This window comes from Petaurus breviceps, unplaced genomic scaffold (assembly GCF_028583685.1).
Source record: "Petaurus breviceps papuanus isolate PSGF00001 unplaced genomic scaffold, PetGlider_PUasm1.0 90994, whole genome shotgun sequence".
NCBI lineage: Eukaryota > Metazoa > Chordata > Mammalia > Diprotodontia > Petauridae > Petaurus > Petaurus breviceps.
In genome coordinates, this window is record NW_027187393.1 from 8350259 (window position 1) to 8370283 (window position 20025).

Below are 20025 nucleotides of genomic sequence, written 5' to 3' on the forward strand. Positions count from 1 at the left end.
CTGAGGCAAAGAGAGTTAAATCTTTTGCTCAGGGTCACACAGCTAGGAAGTGTCTGAGGCTGCATTTGAACTCAGGTCTACCTGACTCCAGGCCCAAAGCTCTATCCCCTGAGATATCTAGCTTCCCCAGGATAAAGATTATTACCCCCATTTCATCTATGAAGAAACTGAAGCACAAAGGTGTCAGTCATACAGGTCAGTGTTATGCATAAATTCAGTGACAGTCAGATCTAGAAACCAGACTGCTTGACAAATCAACAATTACATGTATTTATTCATTCGATGAGTTATAAGAGACAAAAGAATAAAGACTGGGGCTTGTCCTAAAGGAACTTATAAATTTCACATAGGCAACAACTTCATTTTTTTATATCAAATTATAGAGTAAGTGTAGAACAAGGGGAGAATTAGCAAGGTATCCTGTTCATCTTTCTTTTACTGACATCTCTTATTCTCTCTGAAAACTTCTACTCAGCTGCCTGTGGCCTAGGACCAGAAATCCCAAGGCTTCTTCCCTTCCCCACTAAACATGACAATGCTTTCTGTTCACTCTCCTTTTGCTTCCAAATTGAACAGCTGGCTAGGAATTATCCTAGTCATTAAAAGACCACCATGAAGGGAAAAGGCCACTGTTTGTATCTATGGTATGGTACTTACCCAGCCAACCTGACAGCACAGCTATTCTAAAACCACTCTTAGTTCCCTTAAAGAGACTTCAAGCACCTTGAGGGCCAGGTCATCCAAATCTACTTCTTTGTGGGTCCCACGATACCTAGCACATGGGCATGTGACAGGGCTCAAAAAATACATGTTGGATGGCTCCTAAGAATGTAGGAGCAGGGTTTTAGAATTGGATGATCCTCAGAGTTCATTTAGAACAGGAATTCTTCACCTACAGATGGGATCCATGGATAGATTTCAGAGGGTCTGTGAACTTGGTTGGGAAAAACATTCCATCTTTATTTTTGTTAGGCTTTGGTTTCCTTTGTAATTCTATCTATTTATTCTATGCATTTAAGTACTGTATTCTGAGAAAGGGTCCCCTAAGCCCAAGAGGTTCATCCATGACACATAAAAAGGCTAAATTCCTGGGTAAGAGAAACCTTTTTTTTTTTCTTTTTTGGAGGGCAATTGGGTTTGAGTGACTTGCCCAAGGTCACCCAGCTAGTTTTTGTGGTAAATGTCTGAGGCTGGATTTGAACTCAGGTCCTCCTGATTCCAGGGCAGGTGTTCTATTCACTGTGCCACCTAGCCGCCCCAAGGGCAACCTCCTTTTATAGATGAGGGGATTGAAGCAGAGAGGATAATCTACCCAAGGTCATGTAAGTAGTACTGTGGCAGAGTTAGAAGCTGAACCTAGGTCCTCTGCTTCCAAATCCAGTTATCCTTACATAACAGAATTAGAATTTTTTTTTACAACTAAAAGCTATAAAGCTCAAAGTCCTCACTTATAAAGGAGGCTTAGTTTCTGAAAGGGACTGGTCCAAAATCAGAGAGCATTTAATGACAGAGATAGACAGAGAACCCAGGTCTCCTGACTCTTAGTTTAGTACTTATTACTAGACTGTGGGTAAATAAATGAATGTGTGAACAAACAAATTAATATTGAATACCCACTGCATCTAGAACACTATGATGAAAATACAAAGAAAAGAAAAAATGCAAACACAAACCCCCAAATCCAATCCACTGTACTCCTAACCAAAAACCCCTGCTCTCAAATGAATTTAGGCTAACAGACCCACAACCAACTGCCCAGCATTTCTATGTTGTGATCAGTGGTGCAGCTGGGTGAGTACAAGGGGAAAGGAAGTGTACTGAATGCAATATTAGAAGGGATACAGACAGGCCTGTCTCTAGCTCAGGTTCAACCCCTTCATTGGTTTCATTGTGATGGTATCCATGAAGAAGGGGAAGAAAGGGAATAAGTATTTATATAGTGCCTACTATGTGTTAGCCACTGTGCAAAACTCTTTTACTTTATTATCTCATGACTCTCACAACAACCCTGGAAGGTGAGTGCTTTTATTATTTACAGTTAAGGAAACTGAGGCAAATGGAAGTCAAGTGACTTGCTGGTAAGTATCCCAAGTCTATTATTTCTGTGGCATCTCCCCTACCCTTCAACAATAACTCTCATACAGTGGGTATTCAAACATTATCTTAAATATATTCCTTTTTAAAGTGAGTCTTAGGGGCAGCTAAGTAGCACAGTAGATAGAGCACTGGCCCTGGAGTCAGGAGGCCCTGAATTCAAATCTGGCCTCAGACAACATCTGTGACCCGCTTGTCTTCAAAAAAAGGGGGGGGGGGAGTCTTAATGGGAAAGAGTCAGCTTCCTAGGACTTAGCTTCCTAAGCCTCTTTGCGGAATGGGACGGATAAAAGGAATTTACAGCTAAGGAAAGACTGCCACAAAACAGGAAAAAAAAAAAAGAGAAAGAAGCTGATAGTGGACAGATTTTCACAATCACATCTCTGCCATCAGATTTTTAAATCATGTTTCCTTGGACTCTAGATAAATACCTGGACTGATGCCTTTTTTTCTGTTTTTCCAAGTGAACGAGTTCCTCTTTTCTTCAAGGAATGCTGGAAGGAGATAAAGAGGGAACATTAATACAGCTGTCAGATTGTGAAGTTGTATTTATAAAGTACCCACAGATGGCCAGTTCTGGGCCAAACATATACAATAGTCACCCCCACCCTCCCATAGCCCTTGTCCTAAAAATCAGGTCATGTTAGAGCTAGAACATTTAATGTCATGGCTAGGAGGGGCTTTAGAACACTAAATGTCGAAGCAAAAAGAGTCCTTAGAGACCAGGTTCAGCATCTTTATTTTATAGATGAGAGAACTGTGGCTCATAGAGGAGAGAGATTTGCTCCAATCTTTGGCAGAACCAGGAAGAGAACCTGGGTGTCTATCATACCACACCACCTCTATCCCAGCCAAATTACAGACACACTAATACATCGAAAAAGGCTTGCTCTTTGTGAAGGATTCTTGTTTGTTGGTAGAAGGGGAAGTTAATAGGTTGATCCAAGTCTTAGTCTGAAGGTAAGGCGTTTGCAACACTCCAGAAAGTGGAAGGACTCACAAACTGGTGGAAATAAAAGTTTTTATACTGCTTGGCCAGAGGTGACTGAGAGTTGTGAAGTGAAGTCTCAATGGAGAGTGTCTTAGCCAAGTCTTTTCTCTCATCTTTCCTCTTCCTGTCCCCTCTACTTTTTGTTTTTGTTTTTTAGAGGGGGGAAGGCAGGGCAATTGGGGTTAAGTGACTTGCCCAAGGTCACATGGCTAATAGTGTTAAGTGTCTGAGGCCAGAATTTGAACTCAGGTCCTCCTCGCTCCAGGGCTGGTGCTCTATTCACTGGGCCACCTATCTGCCCCCTACTTTTTTTTTTTATAAAATAAATTCTTAGCTTTTTATTCCTTTGTTTTTCATTATAGTAATATTATTCTGTAGCACTTTAGAGTTTACAAAGCACTTTCCTCATGAAGAATCTTTTAAGGTTGGTGGTGTAAGTTCATCACCTCCTTTTACAGATGCAGGAACTAGGACTCAGAAAACTCAAATGATGGCCACATAGCTAGTAAGTAGCAGAGACAATGCAAATCTATGTCTTTGGACTTCATCTCAGCACCTTCCCAGGCACATCCAGGACTGTAATAAACACATTATTTTTCTTCAAATCTATTTCAAAACCCAGTCAGTTACTGATGTTTGGTGATTAAAGTCTAAAATTCAAAGTTCGAATTGGTGTAGTACAAAATGAAATAGCTTACATAAAGCACTTTGAAAATTTAAATCCATTCTCTCCACTTCAACCCCCATAGTGTAGGTGGCTTATCCTTTAGGCATGATTAAAAACAAAAACTGTGTCCTCACCTGGCTCCTCCAGATTGACATAGTACCCTATACCCCCTCACACTCAATGAGTTTCCCTTTAAGCTTTACTAGGACTCTCCTATGTTTGTAGGCCATTCCATTATGCTTAGAGAAATCCCATCAATGGAAATCAATGGAAAGGTGCATTCAGACCTATGAGAAGCAATCATGAATTTCACCTGATTGGACTTTAGATGGAGGTAGGGGAGGTTTGGGAGAAGAAAAGTTGTTGAAAGAGTAGGGGTTCAAGACCATTTGAATAAAATGGGATCAGTATCAACAAAACAGCATGGAAGGCATGCCGGGTCAGGAATCAGAAGAGCCCTCGACTCAGATCTTAACTCCAACGCTTACAAGCTACACACCCATAGACAAGTCACTTAATCCCCATAAGCCTCAGTTTCCTCTTCTGTAAAATGGAGATAATAACAGAATTTACATAGCAAGATTTACAAAGCACCTTACTAGTATTGTCTCATTGGATCCTCTCAACAACCCTGGGAGCTAGGTATTATTATTCTCCCCTGTTTTACAGATAAGGTAACTGAAATGCAAAGAAATGAAATGACTTGTCTAAGGTCACACAGTTAGGGTCCAAGGCTTGGATTTGAAGTCAGGTCTTTCTGCCTCAAGGCCCAGTGATTTACTTCCATCACCCAGTAGCCCTAGTAATTCTTCTAGCACCTTCTTCATAATTTGTGGGAATGATCCAAATGGGGAGATGCATGTAAAACACTAGCATACCTCAAAGCTTTATAGAAATGTTAGTTATTATTATAAAATCACCCCCCTCACCTCATTAGGTGTCCCCTAGGGCATGGTGGTTCAGCCACACAAATAGGATGAGGTAATGAAGAGAACCCAGACCCTGAGAAGCAGCAGGCTTAGGTTTCAGCCCCAGTCTGACACTTCCCAGCTGCGTGACCTTGAGCAAGTCATTTCACCTTGAGGAAGCAGTGACTTGAGTGCTCTTGGAGTCATCCACAGCACAAAGAAGTTAAACACTGGCTTAACCCCAGGGAACCATGGCTGAAGACAGCTCTCAACCTGTGACACCATGCTGCCTGTCACATACTTTACTACCCTGGACAAATTATATAATTTCTCTGGGTCTTGGTTTCCACCTCTGAAAAATAAAGGAGTGGGGATAGCTGATCTCTAAGGTCCTTTCAAATAGAAATCCTATGGTTCTGAGGGCCTTGGTTTCCTTACTGTCTTCTGTTTGGCATTCAAAGCCCATTCATACTCTGGCCCCTTCCTACCTTCCGCATACACCTTACCCTTCTCCCCCCTCTACCCCCTCCCCCATACTCTGCAATACAGTGACAATGGCCTACCTGCTTTTCCTTGAACTAGACACCCCATTTCCTGCCTTCATGCATTTTTACTGGATGTTTCCCTAGAATATTCTCCTTCCTCATCTACCAGCCTCCTGGCTTTTCTGGCTTCCATCAAGACTCAGCTAAAGTCCCATTTTCTGTAAGAAACCTTTTCTAATCCTCCTTAATCTTAGTGCCCTCCCTCTAAGAATACCCCCAATTTATCATTCCTATCTCTCTAGGGCAGCTAGGTGGTACTGTGGATAGAGCACCAGTCCTGGAGTCAGGAAGACTCATGACCCCGAGTTCAAATATGGCCTCAGATACTTACTAGCTGTGTGACCCTGAGTGAGTCACTTCACCCTGTTTGCCTCAGTTTCCTCCTCTGCAAAATGAGCTGGAGAAGAAAATGGCAAACCACTTCAGTATCTCTGCCAAGAAACGAGTGAACAACAACAAAATCTATGTCGTTTTTGTACTTAGTTGATGAGCAAGGAATGTTTTTTGTTGTTCTTTTGGGGTTTTGTTTGTTTGTTTTTGCCCTTTATTATAATCCCAATGCTTAACATTGTGCCTGGCACAAGTAGGTTCATTTTATTGATTGACAATAGAGATAATAATACTTGAACCACAGAGTCAAAGGGTTGTAGTGAAGATCACAAATGAGATGACAGTATGTAAAATGCTTTGAAAATTCTTGATATCCTATCTGCATATAATCCATTGTTCTTCTTATTAATAATAAATGGCTTAGGGCAGATTTTTTAAAAGGCTCACTTCAAGCAATGTGACTTAAGTCAGGAGAAATACAAGTTCAAATCTTGCCACTAATACTTCTTACTAGCTGTGAAAGACAGGCAACTTAACCTCTCTGAGCCTCAGTTTCCTCATCTATAAAGTGGGGATAATAATGCTTGTAGTACCTAATGTTAGGATCCAGTGTGATAATGAATATAAGATCAGGTTTTTTTGTAAAGCTTAGGGAACTATATAAATACCAGTTATTTTTCTGGAACATAAAGAGCTTTCTCTTTATAGAGGCTGTATTAATACTCACTTTCTCTTTTTTAGGGCTGACTCCAGACCTTATTAAAGGACTCGTCAAGTTTCCTTTGTTTTTGCTGTGGAGTAGGGAACAGGAACTCATGTGGGGAGGTGGGGAGGAGGAAGAGACCTACCTCCTTTCTCCAGGCTGGCAGACATTGTGGCAGTACAATTCCTAATCCATTTGTAATTGCTGCTGTCAGACACTAAATGGTACTTTGGAGATTGTGGAAGAGTCAGAAATAAAAGCTATACAGACCTGAATTTTTGTCTGACTCCCCACCCTGACCAGAGCCCACAGAATGGACTAAGAAGGCTGGGCACGCCGAAGGAGATTCTTCACCTACCACCTTTTTCAGATACTCATTTCCACAAGGTTGGTTTTGTTCTTTGTAAACAGGAGCCCTGCAGGGAAGAATGCTAGTTCTCGGTAATTCCTGGGCTCTATGGCCAGAGTAACAGAAGGTAGCCAGCCCTCAAGGCAAGAACTACTTCCTGATGACTTGCTGGGAGCTGGTCCTGGGGTAAGCACTCAGGAGATTTTTGAGAAATAATTTTTTAAAAATCAAAACAACTACAATAGTCACCAATTCTGTGGAACATTCAGATTTCAAAGTGCTTTTGTCACAACTGTCTTATGAGGGAGAATCAGCAATCCTATTTTAAAGAATGAGACATTGGGGCGGCTAGGTGGCACAGTGAATAGAGCACCGGCCCTGGAATCAGGAGGACCTGAGTTTAAATTTGACCTCAGACACTTAACATAAAAACTAGCCGTGTGACCTTGGGCAAGTCACTTAACCCCAACTGCCCTCCAAAAAGCAAAAAAAAAAAAGATAGAGACATCAAGGCTCAGAGAGATTATTATATGAATTACCAAAGGTCACCAAATCTCAGAGTTAGAAAAGAACACTGAGGCTGCCTAGGTCAACCCATATCTGAACAAGCCCTTCTTGAAACAACACATCTAGCCTGTACTGCAAGCTGACCAGTCAGCATGGAAACATTACTTTCCAATACTTTTGTACAGCTGTAAATGTTAGGAAGTTTTTCCTTCAGATAAGGCTAAAACTGTCTCTCTCAGTAGTTTCCACTCATTGTGCCTCGTTTTGCCCCTTGGGGGCCAGCAAAACAAGTTTTACTCTTTCAAATAACAGCTCTTCAAATACTTGATGACTACATCATATCCTCCCAACATTTTTCTTTATCAGGCTGCCCTTTCTTTAAATTCATCATCATCATCATCATCATCATCGCTAACATTTATATGGTACTTTAAAAGTATACACAAGCACTTTACAAATATAATTTTATTCTCCCCAAACCTTGGGAGGTAGTTGCTATTATTATCTGAGGGGAAATAGAGGCACTCAAGAGTTAAGTGACTTGCTCAAGGTCACCCAGCTAGTAAGTATCTCAAGCTGGATTTGAATTCAGGTCTTCTTGACTCCAGGCTCAGTGTTGAATCCACTGCACCGTATAGCTGCTTCATATGGCATATAACCTCATTCACCAGCCTGGTTGCTTTCTCCAGCTTATGAATATGCTTCTTTCCATGTGGCACTAAGAACTAAACATAATATAATATAAAAGACCATGTCTATCTCACTATGGCAAACTTAAAGGGACTATCTGCCTAGGCTACCTTGGTCTGGAAGCTATGCCTCTCTTAATGCAGTCTGAGGACCTACTGGTTTAGTTTTCTTGACTATTACACCCCACTTTTGACTCATACTGAGCTTTGCAGCCCATTAAAATCCCTAGTCTTTTCAGCTGTTTTGTTATCTATATACATCATATATATATATATATATATATATATATTTTTTTTTTTTTCCCTTTCTTGGAGGGGGCAAGGCAGGGAAATTGGGGTTAAGTAACTTGCCCAAGGTCACATGGCTAGTAAGTATTAACTATCTGAGGCCAGATTTGAACTCAGATTCTCCTGACTTCAGGGCCACTGCTCTATTCACTGCACCACCAACCCCCCCCCCCCCATCTTCTATAACTTGTGAAACAAATTTTTTTCAACCGAAATGTAAGGGCTTATTTTTATTCCTACTAAAATTCACCAATTAAAATTAAAATTCATCTTAGTAGAACTGACCCGAAGTGTCTAGATCTTGTTGCATCCTGACTCTGCTATACAGTATATTAGCTATCCCTCCTACCTTTCTATCTGAATGTTTAATTAGAATGCCATCTCTACATTTATCTAAGTCATTGATAAAAATGTTAAATAGCACAAATCCCCAGACTGCTACACTGGAGACTCCCTTCCTAGTTAACATGGAATCATTAATAACTACTAAACTATTCAAGCAGTTCTGGATTCCCCTAATTACTATCACTTAGCCCATATCCATCTTTTCTACAAAAATAGGATGAAAGACTTTCTCAAATGTCTGGTTAAAATCTAAGTAAATTCCATCTACAGCATTCATCTCATCTACCACTCCAGTAATGCTGTCTAAAAAAGGAAATAACAGTACTCTGATGTGACTTGTTCTTAATGAAGCTATGCTGGCTTTTTGTGACTGCTGTTTCCTTTTCTTATTTATTACCGACTAACCCTCTAATAATACATTCTAGAGTTTTGTCAGCAATAAACATCAAGCTCATTCTACATTCTTCCCTTTTTGGAAAATTGGTATATTTTCCCTCTCCCATTCTCCATGATTTTTTCAAGATCACTAATCAACAATCACAACTGCCAGTCCTTTCAATACTTAGCCAGATGGCCAGGTTCTTCTAGGCCAGGTGACTTGAATTTATCAAGGACAGCTCTCCTAGTTCTTAATATCACCTTACTTTTCTTGGTTATCAAGTCTCTATTAGATACTGTTTTCTGTTTTTTTTCAGTCTCAAAATCATTCTTTCTTTGACAGTGAAAAGCAGATAAGTGCTGGAGGTAGGATTTGAACCCAGGTGTCTCACCTCCAAGCCCCAAAATTGCATGTTTTATTGAGCATCAATATATCAATAAGAAATATCAATATTTCTTAGTAACTACTGAATTTAATTAATTTCAATGCATGTTGTTGTTCAGGCCCAGTGCTCTCTCCACTACATGCTTCTCCATCTTATTTTACAGATGAAGAAACTGAGGCAAACAAGATTTAATGACTTACACAGGTTCACACAGATTGAACACAGGTCTTTCTGAGTTCAGGCCCAGTGCTCTGTTCACTGCACCACCTAGTTGCCAATTTCAATGCATTAAGAAGCTTAATAATTTTTTGAGTCACTTCTAAGCCTCATCAGAATTCTTTGTTTGTCCATCCATTCTCAATGATTTTTCTTCTTACATAGTTACAGATATATGTACACTGTTCCTTTGCTGGGAAGCTAGTGGATAAAGTACAGGGTCTTGAAGCAAGAAGACTTGAGTTCAGATCTAGCCACAGACACTTGTTAGCTGTGTGACCCTAGGCAAGTCACTTAACCTCTTTTTAACTTAGTTTTCCCATCTGTAAAATGGAAATGATAATGGCACTGACCTACCTACCAGAGCTGTGAGGATGAAATGAAATGAAATAACAATTGTAAAGTGCTTACTACAGTGCTTGGGCCATAGTAAGCACTATATTAATGTTTGCTATTATTATTGTTGTTGTTTTTATTTGTTTCTGGGTTTTTTTGCTTTGCATTATTTCATAAAGGTCTTTCCAAATTTCTTTGTATTGCTTGTGGCTGTCCCTCTGTAATGAGAATGGGAATTTGAAGATCTTCTCTGCCCCTTAATAGACCTAGGAGGCAGTTTGAAGACTTCCCCTGCTTTGAAAGTAAAATCTGCCCCCTAATAGGCTGAATGTAATCACATGGAGCCTGTGATGAAGGGAATTTTCTGAAGGGTACAGCAGAGCCCACAGGAAGCTGGTAGTCAGAGTAAGCCAGACTTGAGAGGATCTCAGGCAAGGAAACAGAGAGGTTTGTGAGTAAATATTGATCTTGTATTGGTTTGTGGGAAGGCTGAAGGATGCTGTGGCTCTCAGCATTATTATGGCTTCTGAATATTGTTGGTACTATGATGGAATCAGCTTACTGGTTTTGGGATTTGGTTTTCTGGCGTGTTAAATGTTTCAGTTCTGTTCTGTATCTGGAGAATCTGGTATATTTTGTGACCAAATGTCATGTGACGGTATATATACATATATATATATATATATATATATATATATATATACACAAATGTATAGTCACGGTCTTTATCATGACTGTGGGCACTGTAAATGTTGCATTGGCACTACACCCTCTTAAATGTATTCTAGTATTCCATTATTTTTTCTTTTGGTCTAGATTTGTGATTTCATGTGGGACACTCCTGGTATGGAAACTATTCACTAATGTGGAATGGTCATTGTAATTTAAGAATTTTAGGGGGTGGCCTGGATCACTGAGAAGTTAGTGACTCATCCATTAATTCTGACTGTATATTGCTGAGGCCAGACTTGAACTCAGATCTTACTGAATCCAAGCCTGGCCCACAATCAGCTGACCCTCATTATAACACATTACAATTACAATTTTTTTGTTTTGCTTTTTGGAGGGGCAGTTGGGGTTAAATGACATGCCCAAGGTCACATGGCTAGGTTTTTTTGTGTGTGTGTCTTAGGTGTCTGAGGCCGGATTTGAACTCAGGTCCTCCTGACTCCAAGGCTGGTGCTCTATTCACTGCACCACCTAGCCATCCCACAATTACAATTTATTTAACTTTTCCCCTATTGTGGGACATTCAGGTTGAATCTAATACTCCTTCCATACTTTGGTAGTTTCTTTTTTCCCCAAAATAAAGCTTCTATAGTTCAATTATGTCTGACTCTTTGTGACTCCATGGTCTATACTGTCCATGGGGTTTTTTTGGCAAGGATACTAAAGTGGTTTGCCATTTCCTTCTCCAGTAGATTAAGGTAAACAGAGGTTAAGCTACTTGCCCAGGGTCACACAGCTAGTAAGTGGATTTGAACTCAGGTTCAAATATAGACTATAGGCCCTAAGCTCTATCCATTGAACCACCTAGCTGCTTCCAAAATAAAGCTATCGGTTGTAAATATAAATTTGGAAACATCCCCACCCACAACTAGTTAAAATCTAATGAGGTAAGACACATGAAGCAATGAAAGAATACAAGACGGTACAGAATCAAGTGCTAGGTTATATAATCATTAAATTGTCTAATAATGATAATACCTTTCTACTTGGTAAACTGCTATCCTCTGAATTTTTACAAACTTTTTTTTAGCAGTGTAGGCATTATCATCCTCATTTAAAAGAAGAGGAAAGAAACTGAGGCTTAGAGATAGGAAATGCATACAACAAGAGTCAAACAGATCTAGTTAGTGGTAGAATCAGCACTAGAAGCCAGTTTTTCTGATATCTAGGCCAATATTCCATCTGCCACAAATGAAGCCTAAATTCAGAAAACTGATCAGTATAGACTGGAGTAGTTGAGGGAGATTTCAAAGGGAAGGCTGAATATGATGTGGGTCCCTCCAGGCTCGATAGAAGTTAAGGGAGGGCAATGGGAGGATAATCCAGCAAAAGGGAAGGAATGTGCAAGGCCAGGATCCTAAAATGAGTATTGCATGTGCAGCAAAGAGACTGACCTGGCCTGGATAGCAGTTATGCAAAAGGGAGAACTGGGAAATAAGGAGGAACTTGAATGCCTGATTGAGAAATCTGAACATAATGCAGTAGGCAGTAGAGAGCCACTGGAGGGGATAGGTGGTAGAGGGGGAAGCTTACCAGGAATTAGAAGACTAGAGTTCTAACCCTGACTTTGAGCAAACTACTCAGCATTAACATCTTTCAGTTTTAAGTGTCTTCATCTCTGAAGTGAATAAAATACTTTTAGAATTTAGAAGGGCCTTAGCGAGTATTTAGTTTAATCCTTTCATTTTAGAGTCAGGGAATCAGTCCCTTGGAAATGAAGTGATTTCCCTAAGATTATACAGCAAGGTCATGGCAGAGGCAGGATTAGAACCCCGGTCAATGGAATCAATGTCTCCTACCTACATCATGCAGGACAACAGATCACATTTTCATTATCTGTCTTAGGGATGTGAGGAAAGCTCTATGAAATCTTAAAATGTTATAGATATGATATTAAAATATTTACTATTACTATGAAAAAAAGCAGGGTTTTATAAGAAAGGTGAATCATTTCTCAGACCCTGGTAAGGAAAGACCAAGACAAGCTCATTAGAAGGTATCGATGCTTTCAATAAATGAAGGATTGAGTCCTAATCTTGACCTGAGTTCTAAGGGGCAAGTATCCATGACTTAGAATCCTATTAGTAGGAATAATAATGGTTTTCCAGTAGAGTTCAAGGGGGTGAGGTCACAGGACAAAATGCAGTCGCCTTTAAAGACAAGATTTTAAAGACAAAGCTAAAGTAAGTGAAAGATAAGGTTTGTTGGGTTTCTGAAGATTCCAAATTTTGATCAGTGAAACAAACACTAAAGCAGAGGTTCCCAAACTTATTTCACCTACTGCCCCCTTTAAAAAAAAAAATTACTCAGCACCCCCCTGGGAAGCTGCTTTCTTTAACCCTTTACCTTTTTTTTTTTTAATTTGCATCATTTAAAAGATGCATCTTAAATTCAGTAATTTATAGTAAATTTGTGGTTTTTTCCCTGCATTGAAATTTTGATGACACAATATCGTGTCATCTAACTGTATAGTATCATATTGTAAACAAGTCATCACACACACATATTCTTGCCAATGCATGCTAGACTTCCCAACATGCACACCATGTTTATCTGCCAACACTTGCTTGTTAAGACCTGTCCTCAGACTTGACCACTGATGGGTTTATAACTTGCATTTTATGTGTTATTTAGAAAATAATGTAATCACTATGACTTTAACTCTGTTACACAACAGATGAAATATTTATGCATGGTTTTTCAAAATTTTATTTTTTTTCCTTTGCTTTCATTGCCCCCTTATTTTTATTAGACCTCCCCCCCACTCACTGCAATAGGTTATTACTGCACCCACCACCCCATCGTTCCAGTGCCCCCCAGGAGGCAGTATTGTCCACTTTGGGAACCTCTTCAAGAAAACTGAGGGAGGCCAGAGGTGCATTTTAAGTAAACTTGATGGTTTTGCATGATTCTAAGGGAGATTAAGTGACTATTAACTCCACCATTAAAGTCTTTACAATCAAAATTTAAAGTAGCCCCTGGACAAAAGACTCAGACGGGGCAGGACAATTACTGAAGCTGTAAGCATACCCAGTTCAAGATGAAGGAGACAGGCAGGCCTGTCTAGACAGTAATCTAATGTAGCTTGTGATATTTGGAACCTGACCTCATGGCCAAACACTGTGGCATAACAGGAAGAGCTAGATCTGTCCCCAGAAGACCTATCTTACTTATAGCTTAAATGACTATATGGGTGGTGGTGCAGTGGTTAGAGTGTCAGGAAGAACAGAGCTCAAATTTGACCTCAGATATTTATTAGTTGTGTGACTGGGCAAGTCACGTAACCCTGTTTGCTTCAGTTTCCTCATCTGCAAAATGAGCTGGAGAAGGAAATGGCAAATTACTCCATTATCTCTGCCAAGAAACCCCAAATGGGGTCATGAAGAGTCGGACATGACTAAAAGGACAGAACAACAAAACAACAACTGAAAGTTTCCCCTCTCCCGACATAAAAATCACAGTCAGTCAATCTTGCCCCATCCCCAGCAGGACCAGAAATTTCTACTACATTTTACTACATTTACTACATTTCTACTACATTTTGAATAATAAAATGACTAGGGCAAGGCTTTGTGAAATCCTGCATTAAAATGCTTAGAAGGGCTAATCCATTAGCATCTTACTGTGAATTACAGTAAGTTTTGTAAGGATAATGAAAAGGTCCCCCCCACCCCCAGGGAGATGTTCCCCAGTGGTCCCTGGGAGTTATGAGGGCCATAGGAAGAACCCCTAGAGTAGCTCATCTCAGTAGAGGTGGAAACCAGGAGAAGAGGAGCTAAGAAAGAGAGGGGGAAGAGTTTGAACATCTGTTCAGGATTCTTCCTTGAGTGGCACTTTACTACAAGAGGTCAGTATCATATTTAGTTTGCAGAAATCTGGAAAAAAATCATGAATTTGAATCTAGAGAACTTTGGTTGAAATCCCAGTTCTACTACTATGTGAAATGGGCCTCAGTTTCTCCCCTCTATAAATGGAGCTGTTGAAAGAAGATGACCTCTAAGAGCCCTTTCAGCACTAAATCCTCACATGAGTACATAAAAGAGAAAGATTTTTGTGGAGGGACAATTGTTCTTTTTTGTTAAAATTTATATACATATTTTATTACTTTTAGCAAACTGTAATTAGCTTGAAGTTTATAGTTTTCAGATGATTTTATTTCTTTTGTTTATTTGACTGTTGGTAAGGATTTAATAAAAAAAACTTTATTTCAAAGGAAAAAAAATGTACTGTCCTCAGCTAATATGGTCATTGCACTGCTGCCCCAAAAAGGGAGGTGTCAGTAACCCCATCCTTCTAGTATACACAGACAGCTTTGGAGAACCTTCAAAGGGCTCTTTCCTGACTACTTCAATCTTTTTTTCATTTGGGACCAGAAAACAACCCCTAACTTGGTTGGTCCCTTTCCCCTCCCCCCTTCACCAATCTACTTCCCTGTCACCTGACCCTGGAGCACAGCCAGGTCTTCCCTCCTGGGGTAAGATGGAAGAACCATTTCAAAGCTAATATAACTGGAGGATTGATTCTGTGTGAAGAGGAGGAGGAAGCTATTGGAGAGACCAGGAAAGTTGGGGGGAAGCTTATATTTGGAATACAAAGGGCAGGGGAATGGGAAGTGATAGAGATTCAAGGGGCATAAAACATTAAAAAACTACACAGAAGTAAAATGTTCTAGAATACATAAACTGGTGGGGCATTTTTTTTTACTGTTTTGCTAAATTTAATATACATTTTAAACAAATTACACTGGTTTCATATACAACGTTCTTTTTTGTTCTTCATTGTAAATTGAAATATTTGTATTTGTTGATAATTGTTAAGTTTACACTAAAGGTTTTTTGTAAATAAAAGGTTAGCTGAAGAGACAATTTAAAATATAGATAGATAGATAGATAGATAGATAGATAGATAGATAGATAGATAGATAGATAGATCATAGTCATCTCTGGATATTCCCCACCAGCTCCTACCTGAAAAGCCCCTTATAACAAAAACTGCGAAGCAAAAACAACAGAGTGACCATGTCTGAGAATATTTGCAACTGCTCTGATTCCAACTCCACTAATTCTTAGCTGAGAGGAAGGAAGACCAGGGTGTTTTCTCCAGGGGCTGAAGAGGACATTTAAATTATTGGGGAAATGTTGTTGACATAGAAAGAGAGATGAGGCCTTCTGGGCTCTCTGGCAAAATTCTTACCGTAATTCCATCTCCTCATTTTACCTTTTGCTAAGTTAGAAGGATAGCAGGGTAATAGGGCAGGTCACATATAAGAAGGCCTTTGATATAGTGTGGAAAATGGCATCTTCTAAGAGCTTTACAGATGTTAAATAAGGATTTCCCATCAACCCACCAGGAGGTAAGGACAGTCATTCAGTATCATTATCCTCCTTTTACAAATGACAGAAGGAGAGGTTAAATGATTTACCCTGGATCAGAGACAGACTTGGTATTTGAAAATCAATGGCTTTCTGTCTCCTGATCCCTAGCCTGGGCTCTATGGCCATCTCCAAGAAAGAGCGAGGGACCTCCCTCATTTTCTCAGTCGAAGAGACATCTCCATGGTAACCAAATCAGCCAGGGTCCTGGAGCTTCACCTTCTGCTCCACTCCTAGTGACAATATCTCCGTAGCAACCTAATATGATGTCAAAAGGCAGATGATGATAAACCCATATGGAGAATGAGTACCCTGAGCAAATGAATTGCCAGGGGACCCTTTGTTTCTATAGAAACTGACTCAGAAAGAAGAAGAGAAAAGCAACGTAAATATTGTCATAATAAATCTGATATGCGATCCATCAAGCCTGGGATTGGAAAGGCCGTGGAAATCAAGGATCATCTGTGGGAGGAAGGGCAGGGCATGTGTTCAATGGTTGGAAAGGACTTCAGAGGTCACCTAATCCAACCCTCACCCAAAATCTGAATCCTTGTGACTTTGGATAAATTGGTCATTCATTTGTGGGAAAACTTACAGTGACTAGGGAACTTGCCAAGTCAGTCCATTCTATTTGGGGGCAGCTCTGGTTGTAAGAAAGTTCTTTAAGCTAAAATTCACAATAGAATTTCCTCACAATAGGACTTGCTATGATTTTCCAAAACTTTTCTAGGCTTTCAAACCTAAAGGGCAACCTGCTATTTGAAACTTAAGTCATCACCACCTACTTTTCTGACATGGTGCTACTTTTTTGACACTATTTTTCACATAATTTATAGGTCGAATGTCAAACTCAACCACTTACTGTTGCATATCCATACCCTTTCCTCCATTCTTGTCTGTTCATACAGTATCCGAGGCCTGGAACGATCTGTTTTCATCTCTACCTTCTGAGATGTTATCCATGCTTCCAGGCTTAGCTCCAAAACTACTTCTTTCATGAAGTTTTCTTCCATATCTCTCCTAGCCAAATATGATCTCTCCCTCCTCAGATTTTAAATTTGAAGAGTATATAAAGATTCTGTGCTGTAAACCATTTCTCCCATTCATTCCCTTGTCTTATTTGAACTTTTCCTGTGCAAACAGGAGAGTAAATAGGTATGAGACTCATGTTTCTCTCAAGGAGGGAAAAGGATAATAAGGTCACTATGCTGCTGTAGCAGAGTAAGTGACTAATAGAAAAGTGGTGTAATGGTAAATGAAATTTTACAAGAATAATCTACACATTCATTTAAGGTATCCTTGATGAAAATATGAAAAAGGAACAGGTAGGATATAATAACACTTTTTTTTTTAAATAGCAGACCAACTCTCCATGATCATACAACTGACTGAAAAGTAAAGAGGAATATAAAATCCCACTATCTTTTTGCTTATTGATTTTTTTAAAGCATGAAACTCAGAGCAAAATTCAATCTTTAGGGTTTTCCTTCAATAATTTGTTCTAAATATGCAATCAAATTCAACAAGCATTTTTTAAGTGGCTATAAGCAAAGCTCGTTCGAGGAAATGGGAACAGAAAGACAAAGCAAAAACAGTTCCTGTCCTTAGGACTTTACATTCTACTAAAATAAATTTGCTTTATTTGAGCTTAAGGAAGCTCAATCTGTAATTAATAACTACTCAAAACATGATCACTCTAACAATCCAAATGGATATAACTAAATGGATGGAAAATATCTGTTGTTTAGATGACAATATGTAGTTGGATAAGCAGTTAATACATATGTCAGTACTTATTTCTTGGACAAGTACTTTGGATGGACAATGAGTTGGACCTAGAATTAAATAGAGAAAGAAAGCAGCCTGGATTGCATTTGGGAAATTGTACAATATTTTAAAATAACCCCAAGCTGCTTCCTTCTAATTTGTAAATATCAGTGTTCTCATGATACTATACGACTGCAAATCAGGGAAACAACACAATCTCTGAAGAATAAAGACTGCAAATCATTCAAAGATCCATGGAGAGATGGGAGATAATGGGTCTCTAATCATTATCTGCATGCAAGAAATGGCATAAAAGTACCAGAAAATATATTATTGGAAAGGAAGGTGGATCAATCAAGTACCTGAAATGAGGGATAACCAATGGATAGCCAAAGTCCTGTATTGGTACCCATGAGGAAGTAGCTTCCAGGGCATTGGGTGGATCCTCTATGAATGATATGGAACAAGAATAACAAAGGAAGAGAAAACTTGGCTGGGTTATGATCTGGACTGTTGGAGGGAGTATTTAAATCGATGAGATCATGGAACCCTGGAAATACTGAATGAATGAGTGATTACTTCCTTTTTTCCCACCACTCTGAAACCATTAGAGGGATCACTGAGGGACATGTGATGGGAGACCATAGTCTTCCTTCTTGATGTCATGTCCCAAACATCCTAGTTTTCCTAAGAGACCTATAGTTCTGTCATCTGTAAATTTTTCTAAATCCCTACTGAACCCCTCTAAACCACCCTTCACATGTTGAAAAACAAAACAAAACCTTCCTAATGTATATACCCTAAATGCCTCTGATTCTGTCATGTAACCCTTCCTAATGTACATAGTACATGCACATGTAGCCCTTCCATAATGTACATGTCTGACCACATTACAACCCTACACAAAAACTTCCTTATAAAATGTTGGATAAATTTGGATTTTATCCCAGAGACACTAGGCAGCCACTGAAGCTTCTTCAACAGAATTGCAGGGTAAGACCTTGGCTTTGTGATTATATGGATAATCAGGGAGGAGAGGGGAAGGGCAGCTCTGCCAGCTACCCAGGGGAGCTGTCTTCATCCTTCAAGACTGAAGAGTCCTAGGATTCTCAGGTTAACGACAGAATAAACTAATTATGTGTCGCCATGCCAAGTCAGTTCCTCAGGAAGTGGTCTTAGGATACAGAACAAAGAATTGCAGAGTGGGTAGGACCCTTAGAATAGAGAACTCAGAATGTTACAACTGCAAGGACCTTGGAACACAGAACACACAATATCAGGGCTGGAAGGAATCTTAGAACATGAAATGTCAGAGCTGGAAGGGGACTTTAGGACCCTGAATGTTAAATGCCTGAGCTAGACAGGATCTTACTTAGAAAACTGAACACAGACTACCATCTCAATTAGACTTTAGAGACTATCTGGCACAACTTTCTCTCTCTCTCTCTCTCTCTCTCTCTCTCTCTCTCTCTCTCTCTCTATTGAGGGGGGAGGCAAGGCAATTGGGATTAAGTGACTTGCCCAAGTTTACACAGCTAGTAAGTGTCAAGTGTCTGAGGTCAGATTTGAACTCAGGTCCTCCTGACTCCAGGGCTGGTGCTCTATTCACTGCACTACCTAGTTCCCCCCACAACTTCCTTTCTTTGCAAGTGAAGTAAGGCACCTGAGGCAGAGAAAAGGGAAATAACTTGACCAAAGTCCCACTGAAAGCCACTGGCAAAATTTGGGCTAAACCCAGATTTGCTGATTGCCAACTTTATAGTAAAGTAGAAATGGCACTGAATTTGCAACCAGACAAATTGGTTTGAATTCCACTCTTGCTGCTTATAAACTATCATATCTTGGTCAAGTCCCTTTGTCTCTCTAGGCCATTTCCACATCTGTGGAAAGAGGTTGAATTACATGATTTTTAAGTTTCCTTCCAGTTTTAAATCCTGGGACCCCAATTCAAGGCTTGAGAGGAAGTAAGACATTGCTAGCATAGCTCAAACCTGGATAACACCCATCAGTGTTTCTGCATCCAATTAGTGGGCAAGAGTATCTCTTATGGCAGGAATGCAGAAATAGCATCTTCAAAATAGTGCCCATTCCTTTCAACATAACTCCAGTCCTCCAGCATGCCACAACTGCAGGACAGAAAGGAGGCAGCCCATGTTCTCCTTGTATCCTCCAAAGGGTGGGGTTATGCCAGGCTGGGTGACCTTGCAGCATCATCAATCAATGCCAGCTGCTCCCCTGGGCAAGTGGCAGGGCTGTCCTTCCCCTCCCCACTGACTATATCTAGATGAGATCATCTCAAGACAGCAGGAGCTTTTGGGCTCTGGGAACCCCAAGTTCAAGTCAGATGCCAGGGACAGAGGCTTGCTCTGCATCAAATTTCTACTTCCCAAGACCCACACAGAAATTGGCAACAATGAACACAAGG

General features: G+C 39.9%; 1 protein-coding gene across 3 annotated transcripts in view; it reads right to left on the minus strand.

The window, feature by feature from the left end:
- Positions 1-20025, minus strand: part of MTCL2 (microtubule crosslinking factor 2) — a 135873-nt gene that overhangs the window by 59964 nt on the left and 55884 nt on the right. For all 3 annotated transcript variants that reach the window (XM_069077800.1, XM_069077802.1, XM_069077801.1), the window contains exon 4: positions 2526-2588. In XM_069077800.1, coding sequence (XP_068933901.1) covers positions 2526-2588 — 63 coding nt within the window. The remainder of the gene's footprint in view (positions 1-2525; positions 2589-20025) is intronic.